This window comes from Erpetoichthys calabaricus, chromosome 7 (genome assembly GCF_900747795.2).
Source record: "Erpetoichthys calabaricus chromosome 7, fErpCal1.3, whole genome shotgun sequence".
Taxonomy (NCBI): domain Eukaryota; kingdom Metazoa; phylum Chordata; class Cladistia; order Polypteriformes; family Polypteridae; genus Erpetoichthys; species Erpetoichthys calabaricus.
In genome coordinates, this window is record NC_041400.2 from 193598171 (window position 1) to 193614559 (window position 16389).

Below are 16389 nucleotides of genomic sequence, written 5' to 3' on the forward strand. Positions count from 1 at the left end.
CACTGCAACTAAATTACTGATTAAGTCAGTGCATGTGCTGCAATTACTTACCGTATTTACTCGTGTACCACGCGCCCTTGTGTAAGACGCGCACCCTAATTTTTACAAAGAAAATCACGAAAAAAAATTTCCCCGTGTACGTCGCACGTTGTGATTGTTGCATGACGAAAGAGCAAGAGAGGGAGAGAGCGTGCGCACGTGCGAACGAGCAAGAGAGACCGAGAGCACGCACGAGTGAGTGAGAGTGAGAAGAGAGAGAGTGAGAGAGCACGAGAGAGAGAGAGGACAAGCGAATGAGCAAGAGAGAAAGAGAGAGCGCGTGTGCGTGAGCGAATGAGAAAGACAGAGAAAACACGAGCGAATGAGAGAGAGAGCGAGAGAGAGAGCCCAAGCAGATGAAGTAAACATTACAGAAAACAATTTCCTCGCCACAACCGTCTGATAGAACATCTGCAGCATCTTATTGCAGATGTTGAAGGACGCCAGCCTTCTAAGGAAGTATAGTCGGCTCTGTCCTCTCTTACACAGAGTATAAGTATTGGCAGTCCAGTCCAGTTTATCATCCAGCTGCACTCCCAGGTATTTATAGGTCTGTACCCTCTGCACAGTCACCTTTGATGATCACGGGGTCCATGAGGGGTCTGGGCCTCCTAAAATCCACCACCAGCTCCTTGGTTTTGCTGGTGTTCAGGTGTAGGTGGTTTGAGTCGCACCATTTAACAAAGTCTTTGATGAGGTCCCTATACTCCTCCTCCTGCCCACTCCTGATGTAGCCCATGATAGCAGTGTCGTCAGTGAACTTTTGCACGTGGCAGGACTCCGAGTTGTATTGGAAGTCTGATGTATATAGGCTGAACAGGATCGGAGAAAGTACAGTCCCCTGCGGCGCTCCTGTGTTGCTGACCACAATGTCAGATCTGCAATTCCCGAGACGCACATACTGAGGTCTGTCTGTAAGATAGTCCATGATCCATGCCACCAGGTATGAGTCTACTCCCATCTCTGTCAGCTTGTCCCTAAGGAGCAGAGGTTGGATGGTGTTGAAGGCACTAGAGAAGTCCAGGAACATAATTCTTACAGCACCACTGCCTCTGTCCAAGTGGAAGAGGGATCGATGTAGCATACAGATGATGGCATCCTCCGCTCCCAACTTCTCCTGGTATGTGAACTGCAGAGGGTCGAGGACGTGGCGGACCTGTGGCCTCAGGTGGTGAAGCAGCAGCCGCTCCATGGTCTTCATCACATGTGACGTCAGAGCGACAGGCCGGTTGAAGATGCGCTGTAGAGGACCCCCCAGCTCCAATGCACAGACCTTCAGCAGTCGTGGCGATACTCCATCTGGACCCACTGCTTTGCTGGCACGAAGTCTCCTCAGCTCTCTGCTCACCTGCGCTGTTGTAATTGTGTATTATTCGTGTGCTCAGAGGTTGATGTGCTTGCTGCTTCTCTTCATTTCTCCTCCCTAGCGGCCCGCTTCTTCTCTTCTTCTGTTGGCATCTTTTTGCATTAAAACTGATTAAGTAAGTCAGTGTTTGTGGTGCAATTACTTAATACGTTTTTCTTAATTTTTCACTTAAGCTGGCACTTAAGACTTCAATCTGCCTCAAGAATGGTTTAAGATATGGAGAGGTAGGGGAAGTGACGGCGATGGTGGTAGGGATGATTTGCTCTCGATTTACCAAGCACCAATCGAGTCTTTTGTAGAGAGAATTGACTGATTTAGATCAGAGCATCACTAGGCAGAACACTCAGATGAACCCTAATAAACTGCAGTTATTGAGTGTTTTGTCTTGGTAGAGATATATATTTTACTCTACTCTACTTTCCCCTATTGCATTATTAATATGTATTAATATGTAGCCTTTGTCAGAATACCTCAAATCTCACAGTCTTACCACTGTTTATAAGATATTATAGTATATAACTTCTCCCCACCTTCCCTTCTACATTTGTAACTTCAGGCAATTAGGTGTAATTAAAGACCAGCAGGAGTTAAGTTACAATTTAAAAAATGTATTATTGATAATAACCATAAATAATAACGATATGCAAAGTACATTTGAATATTAGCAACCATACAACAATAACAACTTTTATTTCTATAGCACATTTTCATACAAATGATGTAGCTCAAAGTGTTTTACATGATGAAGAAAAGAGAAAAAAAGACAAAGTAAGAATTAAAATAAGAGAACACTAATTAACATAGAATAAGAGTAAGGTCCGATGGCCAGGGAGGACAGAAAAAACAAAACAAACTCCAGACGGCTGGAGAAAAAATAAAATCTGCAGGGGTTCCAGGCCAGGAGACCACCCAGCCCCCTCTGGGCATTCTACCTCACATAAATGACCTCAGTCAGTCCTCATTGTAGTTGGGGTTCTCATGGAAGGACTTGATGATGACGGTCATATGGACTTCTGGCCTTTAATCCATCAATGGAGGGACATCACGGTGCTTTGATTAGGTGGCGGTGGTACAGATCACCAGCACAGAAAATCACTAAAAGAGCAGAAGAGAGAGTAGGGGTTAGTAGAGATTTTAGAGCCACCATGAATCCATCCATCCATTTTCCAACCCGCTGAATCCGAACACAGGGTCACGGGGGGTCTGCTGGAGCCAATCCCACCCAACACAGGGCACAAGGCAGGAACCAATCCCGGGCAGGGTGCCAACCCACCGCAGGACACACACAAACACACCCACACACCAAGCACACACTAGGGCCAATTTAGAATCGCCAATCCACCTAACCTGCATGTCTTTGGACTGTGGGAGGAAACCGGAGCGCCCGGAGGAAACCCACGCAGACACGGGGAGAACATGCAAACTCCACGCAGGGAGGACCTGGGAAGTGAACCCAGGTCCCCAGATCACCCAATTGCGAGGCAGCAGCGCTACCCACTGCACTACCGTGCCGCCCTGCCACCATGAATAGTAATGATAATTAATTGAATATACAGAGCATCTGGACTTAACTAAGATGAAGCTATGAGAAAGCCATGCTAAAGTAATGTGTTTTAGCAGTTTTTTTAAAGTGCTCCACTGTATCAGCCTGGCAAATTTCTATCGGTCAGCTATTCCAGATTTGAGGTGCTTAACAGCAGAACGCCTCACCACTTCTTTTAAGTTTAGCTCTTGGAATTCTAAGCAGACACTCATTTGAAGATCTAAGGTTACAATTTGGAATATAGGGTGTCAGACATTCCGAAATATAAGATGAAGCAGATTATTTAAGGCTTTGTAGACCATAAGCAGTATTTTAAAGTCAATTCTAAATGACACAGGTAACCAGTGTAGTGACATCAAAACTGGAGAAATGTGCTCAGATTTTCTTTTCCTGGTAAGGATTCTAGCAGCTGCATTCTGCACTCATTGCAATCGATTGATTTCCTTTTTGGGTAGTCCTGAGAGGAGTGCGTTACAGTAATCTAGTCGACTGAAAACAAACGCGTGAACTAGTTTTTTAGCATCTTTCAATGATATAAGAGGTCTAACTTTTGTTATATAAGTGAAAAAATGCTGTCCTAGTGATCTGATTGATATGCGATTTTTAAAATTCAGGTCACAGTCAACAGTTACCCCCTAAATTCTTTACCTCCGTCTTGACTTTTAAACCTAATGCATCAAGTTTATTTCTAACTAGCAAAATACCCGCGCTTCGCAGCGGAGAAGTAGTATGTTAAAGAGGTTATGTAAACATATATATATACACATATCTACATATACATATATATACATATATATATATATACACATATCAACATATATATACACATACATATACACACACACATACACATACATACATAGTGCGTTGTAACACGGGCTGTGATTGTTACATGGGAGGGAGACGACAAATCACAGCTTCCCGCTTTCTAATTGGGCCTGTGATTGGTGCTTTGACGGATGCCCAGATCCCACAGTATGTCCCCTTAGGAGAGGCGTTAGGCGAGTGTAATTGAATAGCGGTGCTGCAAGTTTAGCTTTACACCTGTTTTTAAGGCTTATTGACTGAAAGGGGCTTTCATGAAAAAACTTAGGGCTTTTCTACAGGAAAAACCCTCCACAAGTTAAGGAAGTAAAAATAAAGGTATATATTTTTCTGGCGCTATTGATAAATACAGCTGTGTGTCATCAGCATAGCTGTGGTAGCTCACGTTGTGCCCTGAGATAATCTGACCTTACGGAAGCATGTAGATTGAGAAGAGCAGCAGACCCAGGATAGAGCCTTGTGGAACACCATACAGAATATCATGTGTCTTTGAAGTATAATTACCACAACTAACAAAGAATTTTTTCCCTGCCAGGTAGGATTCAAACCAATTTAAGACACTGCCAGAGAGGCCCACCCACTGACTAAGGCGATTTCTAAGAATATCGTGATCAATGGTATATACAACCTGATGTGTAGTTTCAGGCGGCACACAGACTTGTTAGTTACTTAAAATGTCTGGAGATGGTCTTTCATCGGTTTGGTGAGAGAGTGATGGGTAAAGCAAGCCAATTTATAGATTTGCTGTCCAACCCCTAGAGCCAATAGGACGTCATGGTGCTTAAAGGCTTCTGATACAAGCCAATTCCAAACAGCTATACTTCAGACCAATAGGGGAATAGAACACTTTCACACCTGCCCTCCAAACCATACGTTAAGGTAAAGCTTGGCAGTTAGGCAGCCTGGCTTTCCTGCGGGGGTTGACTGGGAGATTTTATTAGAGAAATTTTGGTCAAACTTGTTTGAGGCACGTCCCCCAACCCTGTCGTAATTTTACTCTAAAAGGGGGGTAAACATACAGGTGCTGGTCATAAAATTAGAATATCATGACAAAGTTGATTTATTTCAGTAATTCCATTCAAAAAGTGAAACTTGTATATTAGATTCATTCATTACACACAGACTGATGTATTTCAAATGTTCATTTCTTTTAATGTTGATGATTATAACTGACAACTAATGAAAGTCCCAAATTCAGTATCTCTGAAAATTAGAATATTGTGAAAAGGTTCAATATTGAAGACACCTGGTGCCACACTCTAATCAGCTAATGAACTCAAAACACCTGCAGAAGCCTTTAAATGGTCTCTCAGTCTAGTTCTGTAGGCTACACAATCATGGAGAAGACTGCTGACTTGACAGTTGTCCAAAAGACGACCATTGACACCTTGCACAAGGAGGGCAAGTCACAAAAGGTCATTGCTAAAGAGGCTGGCTGTTCACAGAGCTCTGTGTCCAAGCACATTAATAGAGAGGTGAAGGGAAGGACAAGATGTGGTAGAAAAAAGTGGACAAGCAATAGGGATAACCGCACCCTGGAGAGGATTGGGAAACAAAACCCATTCAAAAATGTGGGGGAGATTCACAAAGAGTGGACTGCAGCTGGAGTCAGTGCTTCAAGAACCACCACGCACAGACGTATGCAAGACATGGGTTTCAGCTGTCACATTCCTTGTGTCAAGCCACTCTTGAACAAGAGACAGCGTCAGAAGCATCTCGCCTTTGGACTGCTGCTGAGTGGCCCAAAGTTATGTTCTCTGATGAAAGTAAATTTTGCATTTCCTTTGGAAATCAAGGTCCCAGAGTCTGGAGGAAGAGAGGAGAGGCATAGAATCCACGTTGCATGAGGTCTAGTGTAAAGTTTCCACAGTCAGTGATAGTTTGAGGTGCCATGTCATCTGCTGGTGTTGGTCCATTGTGTTTTCTGAGGTCCAAGGTCAACGCAGCCGTCTACCAGGAAGTTTTAGAGCACTTCATGCTTCCTGCTGCTGACGAACTTTATGGAGATGCAGATTTCGTTTTCCAACAGGACCTGGCACCTGCACACAGTGCCAAAGCTACCAGTACCTGGTTTAAGGACCATGGTATCCCTGTTCTTGATTGGCCAGCAAACTCACCTGACCTTAACCCCATAGAAAATCTATGGAGTATTGTGAAGAGGAAGATGCAATACGCCAGACCCAACAATTCAGAAGAGCTGAAGGCCACTATCAGAGCAACATGGGCTCTCATAACACCTGAGCAGTGCCACAGACTGATCGACTCCATGCCACGCCGCATTGCTGCAGTAATCCAGGCCAAAGGAGCCCCAACTAAATATTGAGTGCTGTACATGCTCATACTTCTCATGTTCATACCTTTCAGTTGGCCAACATTTCTAAAAATCCTTTTTTTGCATTGGTCTTAATTGTTATTCTAATTTTCCGAGATACTGAATTTGGGACTTTCATTAGTTGTCAGTTATAATCATCAACATTTAAAGAAATAAACATTTGAAATACATCAGTCTGTGTGTAATGAATGAATCTAATATACAAGTTTCACTTTTTGAATGGAATTACTGAAATAAATCAACTTTGTCATGATATTCTAATTTTATGACCAGCACCTGTAAATGCTTCTCACTAATGTAACACTAATATTACATTGCTTTGCCTAAATTACAAATAAAGACATACAAAATATTTATCAACTTGTATGCAAAATTTCACATCACAACATTTAGATTCCTCAGTGGAACAGCCAAGACTGTCACTTGGTCCAAGATTTTTATTTCACAAAGTGATTGGGAAGCTAACAGCACAGACCATATTATAGTAGAAGTGTTCTCATAATTCTCAAATGTATTACTTGCAAGTTCAACCAAAAAGTAGCATGTTGACTGTTTTCATATCTTAAGCTAACACTGTGAATTAAAAGGCAGAAAGCATATTCTGTGTATTGCTTCCATTAGTTCACCCATTTGTAGTATTCCGATATTTTTTTTTTCTTCTCAGTTTTGGCTAAGCTAAACTTTAAATTTAAACCTCTGCCAGTTTACTGCTTACCTTTTCACCATTGTGGATCATTCATTGCATTTCAGCTGACTAAATTTGAAGGAAAAACTGTTTAGACTTTTGACCATTACAGGAAAATCAATGATAATTTCATCAGAACACTGTGTATCTGTATATATTTCCTTTAAAAGTATTTACTTCAAAGTTAAACACAGGAGATATGAATTTAGGGGCAAGATACCACAATACTAGGTTTTAATTTTTGAACTTTTAAATCCACCCTAACTGCTTCAGCATTTTTCTGATGTGCCATTACAGCTGGCTAAAGGGTCTGCAATGTGTTTTTTATTTTATTAATATGTATTTTTAACATTTAGCACTTAGCAAATACAGAATAGAGTTTTAAAAGAATCGTAAACCTTAGTGGGGTTTTTTTTCCCTCTTTTTGCAGGTATTGTCTCTCCATATTGACTTCACATGTAGGAAAAACGTCCCCTGAACTGGAAATAGCTCTTCAAAAAGTTCACGACCTTCGTGGTAAATATTTTCCATATATGCGGATACCTTTTCTTTTTTTTTCTTTTCAGCATAAGTTATGTAATAATAATAATACATTTTATTTATTAGTAGGCACTGCGGTGGGTTGGCACCCTGCCCAGGATTGTTTCCTGCCTTGTGCCCTGTGTTGGCTGGGATTGGCTCCAGCAGACCCCCGTGACCCTGTGTTCGGATTCAGCGGGTTGGAAAATGGATGGATGGATATTAGTAGGCACCTTTCTAACCACTCAAGGACACTGAACAATAGATAAAACACAGATTATAAACAAAAATAAAATACAAAAGTTAAAATCAGACAGAGCAATTGTAAACAAAGCGAAAGAACCGTCTTAATTTGTTCCAAAACTCTGGTCGTAAACCGATTTGGTCGTGAACCGAAGCAATTTTCTCCATAGGATTGAATGTAAATACAATTAATCAGTTCCAGACCGTACAAACTGTATGTAAATATATATTTGTTTTAAGTTTTTAAGCACAAATACAGTTAATTACACCATAGAATGCACAGCGTAATAGTAAACTAAATGTAAAAACATTGAATAACACTGAGAAAACCTTGAACAACAGAGAAAACTAACACTGCAATAGTTTGCGCTATAGCGCTACCAACTGCTGGCTAAAAACACTTTTTTTTTAATGACTTTTAAGCACAGGGAAAAGAATGAACATTTGAAAAAATCCATAATTTAATAAACCACCAAGAAAAGTAACATTGCAACAATACACGCTATGAACTGATCGCTGTAAACAGAAGTGAAAACAAAATCAAGCCCGGTGCATTCTTTAACTGCCTTCCTACCTTATGAGTCCAGCCCTCTCTCTCTCGTGCTGCCTGTGTGTGTGTGTGTGTGTCGCCCGCTCTCTCGCTCTCTCTCTCTTGCTCGCTGCACAGGAAATGCACAGGGAGAGACTGAACATGTACAAACCGAAAGGGAAATTGGCTTGTTCGTATACCGAGTGTGTGGTCGCGAACTGAGGAAAAAGTTTGGCAAACTTTTTGGTTGTAAACCGATTTGCACGTGTACCGAGACATTCGTGAACCGAGGTTCCACTGTAATACATTTTATTTATTTGTAGGCGCCTTTCTAAATAGTCAAGGACACTGAACAATAGATAAACCACAGATTATAAGCAAAACTAAAATACAAAAGTTAAAATCAGACAGAGCAATTGTAATCAAACAGAACAAGCAGTCTTAAACAAATGAGTTTTAAGTTTAGATTTGAAAAGTGAAACTGATTCAATATTTCTAAGCTCAGGTGGTAGTGAGTTCCAAAGCTGGGGAGCAGAGCAACTGAATGGTGGTAAGACGGACGAAGGGGACAGTCAAGTGGATGGAGGAAGAGGATCTAAGGGTACGGGAGGGAATGGCAACATGGAGGAGGTCAGACAGATATGGAGGGGCGAGGTGGTGGAGAGCCTTAAAAGTTAACAGAAGAATTTTGAATTGAATGCGGAACTTAACTGGAAGCCAATGAAGCTGCTGCAAAACGGGAGTGATATGGTGAATAGAGGGGGTTCTAGTAATGATGCGGGTGGGCAGCTGAATTCTGGACCAGTTGAAGCTTATAAAGAGATTTGCGAGAAAGACCAAAGAAAAGGGAATTGCAATAATCGAGACGAGAAGTGACAAGGCTATGAACAAGGGTAGCAGTGTTGTGCGGAGTGAGGGACGGGGGGGCGAATACGATTAATGTGACGCAGGCCGGGAGATGTTACTAATGTGGGACTGAAAGGAAAAAGCTGCTCCCCAGCTTTGGAACTCACTACCACCTGAGCTTAGAAATATTGAATCAGTTTCACTTTTCAAATCTAAACTTAAAACTCATTTGTTTAAGACTGCTTGTTCTGTTTGATTACAATTGCTCTGTCTGATTTTAACTTTTGTATTTTAGTTTTGCTTATAATCTGTGGTTTATCTATTGTTCAGTGTCCTTGACTATTTAGAAAGGCACCTACAAATAAATAAAATGTATTACAGTGGAACCTCGGTTCACGAACGTCTTGGTACACGTACAGTCGGTTTACAACCAAAAAGTTTGCCAAACTTTTTCCTCGGTTCACGACCACACATCTCGGTATACGAACAAGCCAGGTTCCCTTTCGGTTTGTACATGTTCAGTCTCTCCCTGTGCATTTCCTGTGCAGCGAGCAAGAGAGAGAGAGCGAGAGTGCGAGAGCGGGCGACACACACACACAGAGGCAGTGAGAGCTGCACACACACACACACACACACACACACACACACACAGAGGCAGCGCTAGAGAGAGGGGGCAGGACTCATAAGGTAGGAAGGCAGGTAAAGGATGCACTGGGCTTGATTTTGTTTTCACTTCTGTTTACAGCGATCGGTTCGTAGCCTGCATTGTTACAATGTTACTTTTCTTGGTAGTTTATTAAATTACGGATTTTTCAAATGTTCATTTTTTTCCCTGTGCTTAAAACTCATTAAAAGAAAAAGTGTTTTTAGCCAGCGGTTGGTAGCGCTATAGCACAAACTATTGCAGTGTTAGTTTTCTCTGTTGTTCAAGGTTTTCTCAGTGTTATTCAATGTTTTTACATTTAGTTTACTATTATGCTGTGCATTCTATGGTATAATTAACTGTATTTGTGCTTAAAAACTTAAAAAAAATATATACTTACATACAGTTCGTACAGTCTGGAACGGATTAATTGTATTTACATACAATCCTAAAGGGAAAATTGCTTTGGTTCACGACCAAATCGGTTTACAACCAGAGTTTTGGAACGAATTATGGTCGTGAACCGAGGTTCCACTGTATTATTATTATTATTTAAATGCTCTCACTATGAAGGAACTGCTTCGCAGGGGCCCTTGCAATGCGACTTGGGATTTTTTTTCTGTGGTATTGTAGTGTGATTCCAAAACAAGACACCAAGACAAGACACAAACATTTTTTTAACAAATTAAAACATTTTTAATACAGTATTCTATATTTTAGTCTTTCCATTTAGTTCAGAAAGATGTTTCTAATAAATCACAATTTATAAAATTTCCCAGGGGTCAGAGTGCTATGCATATTGAGGTCAGTCAGTCAGTCATTATCCAACCCACTATATCCTAACTACAGGGTCACGGGGGTCTGCTATATCCAATCCCAGCTAACACAGGGTGCAAGGCAGGAAACAAATCCCAGGCAGGGTGCCAGCCCACTGCAGCGCACACACACACACCAAGCACACACTAGGGACAATTTAGAATCGCCAATGTACCTAACCTGCACGTCTTTGGATTGTGGGAGGAAACACACGCAGACACGGGGAGAACATGCAAACTCCATGCTGGCAGGACCCGGGAAGCGAACCCGGGTCTCCTAACTGCGCCACCGTGCCGCTACACATTGAGGTGTAAATCTTAATTGTCATTTTTCTTTTTTTATCAAAATTTGCATGTACTTTTATTTATTAAGTGGTGTTTGTTTATGTAAATGTCTTCCAGTTAATACCCAGGGTGCTTCCACATCAGTGAGTGCTGAGGATGCTCTGAAGTACCTCCTGTTCTTGGTGAATGTCGATGAACTATTTGATCATTCCCTTGGGACCTACGACTTTGACCTTGTTATCATGGTGGCAGAGAAATCACAGAAGGTATACTCTTTAATAAAACCCCTGTGTGCGTCCAGTGTCCGTGTGTGTGTGTGTGTGTGTGTCTTCTGGTAAAGTGCATATGCGTGGGGCACGGAGCGATGCTTCAAAGGCCGCCTGACGCATCACACAAGACAGAGAGGGTGGGACCTATAAAATATCGTGCGGCCGATCCAATTGGATTTCGGTAAATGAGGTAAGACCTAAAACATAAAACACGAGAAATCCAATCAGATACTGAGACGCGGAGACCAGCTTCCCTGTTGTTGTGCAAGTGTTCCCTCTGAGGATGTCAGATTTGCGATTAAGAAGCTTGGCCCGGTAAAGTGTAAAGTGTCAGTCGTTGAAGAGGTTTTCCTAAATATACGAATTTTCATGATATTACAATACGATGACTTTTAAAAGTGGATTTATTTTCGCGCACATTACATCAGTTGCTGGGGAGAATCTGCTGATTGCCCGCTGTTGTGACAGAAAATTAAAAGCATATTACGGACAGCAAAGCCAGTATTACTGTCAGAGAAAATTACAGGCATTTTACGGAAAAATTGAATGAGGTAAAAGGTCCCTTGCCATTTAATATGGACTGTTCCTACTAATGTTTATGGACTACTGTTCTAGCGCCCGTTATTGTAACAGGCTAAATGTCTAGTTCTGTAATAAAAATGGAACAGATCAGACATACATATATACAGTATAATATAATTAATATATATATTATATATATAATATATATATATATACATCCATCCATCCATCCATTTTCCAACCCGCTGAATCCGAACACAGGGTCATGGGGGTCTGCTGGAGCCAATCCCAGCCAACACAGGGCACAAGGCAGGAACCAATCCCGGGCAGGGTGCTAACCCACCGCAGGACACACACAAACACACCCACACACCAAGCACACACTAGGGCCAATTTAGAATCGCCAATCCACCTAACCTGCATGTCTTTGGACTGTGGGAGGAAACCCACGCAGACACGGGGAGAACATGCAAACTCCACGCAGGGAGGACCCGGGAAGCGAACCCAGGTCCCCAGATCTCCCAACTGCGAGGCAGCAGCACTACCCACTGCGCCACCGTGCTATATATAAATGTAAGAGCCAATCTTAGAAAGTTAAAGTTTTGAGTTAAACTTATATTAATGTTTGCTTTATTTGAATAGAATATAATTTCTTCCATAGTCATAGACAATGGTGTAGTCTTTTCCCCCTATAAGTTAACAAGATATAGAATCTTCTTACTATAACTGAGAAATAGTGAGTTTATAAACTCTAGTTGTTGTTTAGAACAGGTCCCAGTAAAGAGGGACTTGATAAACCCATTTTAAGTTAGAAATGGGATAAGCATACAGTTTTCTGACCGTTTTGAAATGGTTCAGAAATTATAAGTAATTAGTAACGATTTAAGATGTAACAAGATTAAGCTTAGAACTACATTTTTCTTATTATAATTTTTTCTTTTTTGCTATTTTAATTTTCTTTTTTTTTTGTGTGAACTGTTTTACTTTGAAACTTAACTAAACTTTTAAAAACAAAGATATTTTGTCTGTGGAATCATTTCTGCGCGTCAGGCCTTTGCTGAATCCCATTTTTTTTTTTTTTTGAGTTAGAGTTGCAGAATTTTAGAAACTTTGGGAAAACGCAGCTGCTATATATATATATATATATATATATATATGTATGTATGTATGTATGTATGTATGTATGTGTATATATATATATATACAGTAAATAATATATAATATAAATAGAGAAATATGATATTTTCAAATAAGTAAGCAGAACCTTGGCCATTTAATTTAAGGCTTTATATTTTAAAAGGCGTGTTTTGAAATCTGCCCTAAACTTAACTGGGTGCCACTGATCTGTTGTTGCACAAACTTCTACATAAACGTACTTGAATTGCACGTCTAAACTAGAAGATGGCTCTCCTTCTCAGTTTAGAGTTCCTCCAAAAGTGCAGTTTTAAACCTTTAGCATTTGTTCGTTTTTTTAAGCAGTAATAAATAATTCACAGTGTTTCCAGTTTTTTTTCCCCCCGATAATAAATATTTTGGTTTCATTTGCTTTCTATCTGAATGAGTCAAAATATCAAATCATCTGTTAATGGTTGACACAGAAACGGTTGAATTATTGACTTCAATTTATACAGAAGACATCTTTATGATTTTTTTTTTCAATTTTGCATTAAAAGACTTAAGAAATAAATATTTTTAATATTTATAATACTTAATAAATCTCCTTGCACTTTCTTGCCACACTGTCCCCAGGATCCAAAAGAGTATTTGCCTTTTCTGAATTCCCTGAAGAAAATGGAACCAAATTACCAGAAATACACCATTGACAAACATTTGAAACGTTACAGAAAAGCCCTCTGTCACCTTAGCAAATGCGGTGAGTAGCATTTTTACATTTTATTACTGTTAGATAATGAATTTTACCTTTGATATTTCATTCAGTCATGTTCAGTTCAGTTTATCCTTAGCACATTTCCACTAATACAGTAAGGACAGTGCACTATACAGTAATTACACATATAGCATGGAATAAAAGTGCTAGTCTATAAACACATTAAAATAAAAACATTACACAATGTATACTGTGCGACAGATAGGGGGCGCTGTCGACCCCTGAACCCGCAGACAACACATTCTGACACCAGGTAAAAGTCCAATAATTATATTTATTACAACAATAATGTGCACAAAGTACCTCCACTCCACGATACTCAATAATTCAATACTCAATACTCTAATCACAATCCTCCACTCCACCCAGCAGCTCTTTCGCACTTCCTCCCAACTCCGGCTCATTCTGCTGGGGTTTCCCGCAATCCTTTTATATTCCTTGACCCGGAAGTGCTTCTGTCCCTCAGTCCATGTGATTTCATAGCATTTCCGGGTCAGGTGGAATCTTCTTTTTCTTCAGCCCGGAAGTACTTCGCTTCTTCTGTCTTCATGACGAGGTTATACTTCTGGGCTATATGGAAAATACAAATCCTCATGCCTCCCTGCAACATCCCCTGGCAGCCCCCGCGGTATCCAGCAGGGCTGTGAAGTAAAACTCCAATGTCCATGATGCCCTGCTGGAATTCGGGGCACCTCCATGTTGCAGGGAGGATTCCATCTGGAGGCGTGGAGGTATTGGCCGGGATAAGCTGCCGGCCGTATTTCACAACTGTCACAATAATAGTTGAAAGACATCAAAAAAGGTTTGGGGCAGCCAGCCGTATATTGGGCCGTGGCTGCAAATGGGTTATTAGTTTGTGAGATGTTCACAGGTCTGAGTCCAAAGTAAAACTGATTTTAGGGTTGTAAACATGGTGGCTTTAAAGGCCCCAACAGGAAGTGATGTCATCGGTGGAACCAGAAGTGATGTCATCAATGGCGCTGGAACCGTGCAGGATTTCCCATGGATGGTCTGCAGAAGATTGAGAGAGAAAGTCCGTGCACCTCGCCACCCCCTGGTCTGCCATGGAACTACACCCCATAATGACAACGTGAAAAAAGTTTACTTGAGGTTTTTGCAAATTTATTAAAAATAAAAAAATTGAGAAAGCACATGTACTTAAGTATTCACAGCCTTTGCTCAATACTTTGTCGATGCCCCTTTGGCAGCAATTCCAGCCTCAAGTCCTGTTGAATATGATGCCACAAGCTTGGCACACCTATCCTTGGCCAGTTTGGCCCATTCCTCTTTGCAGCACCTCTCAAGCTCCATCAGGTTGGATGGGAAGCGTCGGTGCACAGCCATTTTAAGATCTCTCCAGAGATGTTCAATCAGATTCAAGTCTGGGCTCTGGCTGGGCCACTCAAGGACATTCACAGAGTTGTCCTGAAGACACTCCTTTGATATCTTGGCTGTGTGCTTAGGGTCGTTGTCCTGCTGAAAGTTGAACCATCGCCCCAGTCTGAGGTCAAGAGCGCTCTGGAGCAGGTTTTCATCCAGGATGTCTCTGTACATTGGTGCAGTCATCTTTCCCTTTATCCTGACTAGTCTCCCAGTCCCCACAGCATGATGCTGCCACCACCATGCTTCACTGTAGGGATGGTATTGGCCTGGTGATGAGCGGTGCCTGGTTTCCTCCAAACGTGACACCTGGCATTCACACCAAAGAGTTCAATCTTTGTCTCATCAGACCAGAGAATTTTCTTTCTCATGGTCTGAGAGTCCTTCAGGTGCCTTTTGGCAAACTCCAGGCAGGCTGCCATGTGCCTTTCACTAAGGAGTGGCTTCCGTCTGGCCACTCTACCATACAGGCCTGATTGGTGGATTGCTGAAGAGATGGTTGTCCTTCTGGAAGGTTCTCCTATCTCCTCAGAGGACCTCTGGAGCTCTGACAGAGTGACCATCGGGTTCTTGGTCACCTCCCTGACTAAGGCCCTTCTCCCCCAATCACTCAGTTTAGATGGCCGGCCAGCTCTAGGAAGAGTCCTGGTGGTTTCAAACTTCTTCCACTTACGGATGATGGAGACCACTGTGCTCATTGGGACCTTCAAAGCAGCAGAAATTTTTCTGTAACCTTCCCCAGATTTGTGCCTCGAGACAATCCTGTCTCGGAGTTCTACAGACAATTCCTTTGACTTCATGCTTGGTTTGTGCTCTGACATGAACTGTCAACTGTGGGACCTTCTATAGACAGGTGTGTGCCTTTCCAAATCAGGTCCAGTCAACTGAATTTACCACAGGTGGACTCCAATGAAGCTGCAGAAACATCTCAAGGATGATCAGGGGAAACAGGAGGCACCTGAGCTCAATTTGGAGCTTCATGGCAAAGGCTGTGAATACTTATGTACATGTGCTTTCTCAATTTTTTTATTTTTAATAAATTTGCAAAATCCTCAAGTAAACTTTTTTCACGTTGTCATTATGGGGTGTTGTGTGTAGAATTCTGAGGAAAAAAATGAATTTAATCCATTTTGGAATAAGGCTGTAACATAACAAAATGTGGAAAAAGTGATGCGCTGTGAATACTTTCCAGATGCACTGTATATACTGTATATTGCATATATTATAACCTGGCTGGGAAAGCAGACTAGCGCAGGCAAGCAAAAGGCTGAGGTACCAGCTGGGTCGGCCTGTTTAATTTCAACAGAACAATGAGCTGCATGGTAGAGAAACCAAAAATAAATACGGCACTTAACAGCCTCATTTTAGAATTATAGTTGGCTACGGAGTTGGAGCTCCTTCCTCCTCTCAAGCAGGACAAACAGTGATACCACGTTCCTTGGGCAGCCGCAATTTATATCGACACTGGAAGGAGCGGATCTGCAGCACTAAACTGGTTTGGTGGGGCGAGACTGTATGCATACCCCTTAATAGAATGGCACCTTGTCCAGTGTCAGTCGCTGCTGGAAAAGCCTCTGACGTCCCACTTCTGTAGTGAAAATTTAGAAATATAGTAAGGGAAGGCAGGACTGATAATTATTGAATCTTTGTCTACTGTTGT

At 41.5% G+C, this 16389-nt stretch overlaps 1 protein-coding gene across 1 annotated transcript in view; it reads left to right on the forward strand.

Annotated features, from left to right (window-relative positions):
* The window catches only part of elp1 (elongator acetyltransferase complex subunit 1), a 181734-nt gene that overhangs the window by 118687 nt on the left and 46658 nt on the right, over nucleotides 1–16389 (forward strand). Inside the window, exons 24-26 of the mRNA XM_051929899.1 lie at nucleotides 7221–7306; nucleotides 10788–10936; nucleotides 13211–13334. Of these exons, the coding sequence (XP_051785859.1) occupies nucleotides 7221–7306; nucleotides 10788–10936; nucleotides 13211–13334 (359 nt within the window). The remainder of the gene's footprint in view (nucleotides 1–7220; nucleotides 7307–10787; nucleotides 10937–13210; nucleotides 13335–16389) is intronic.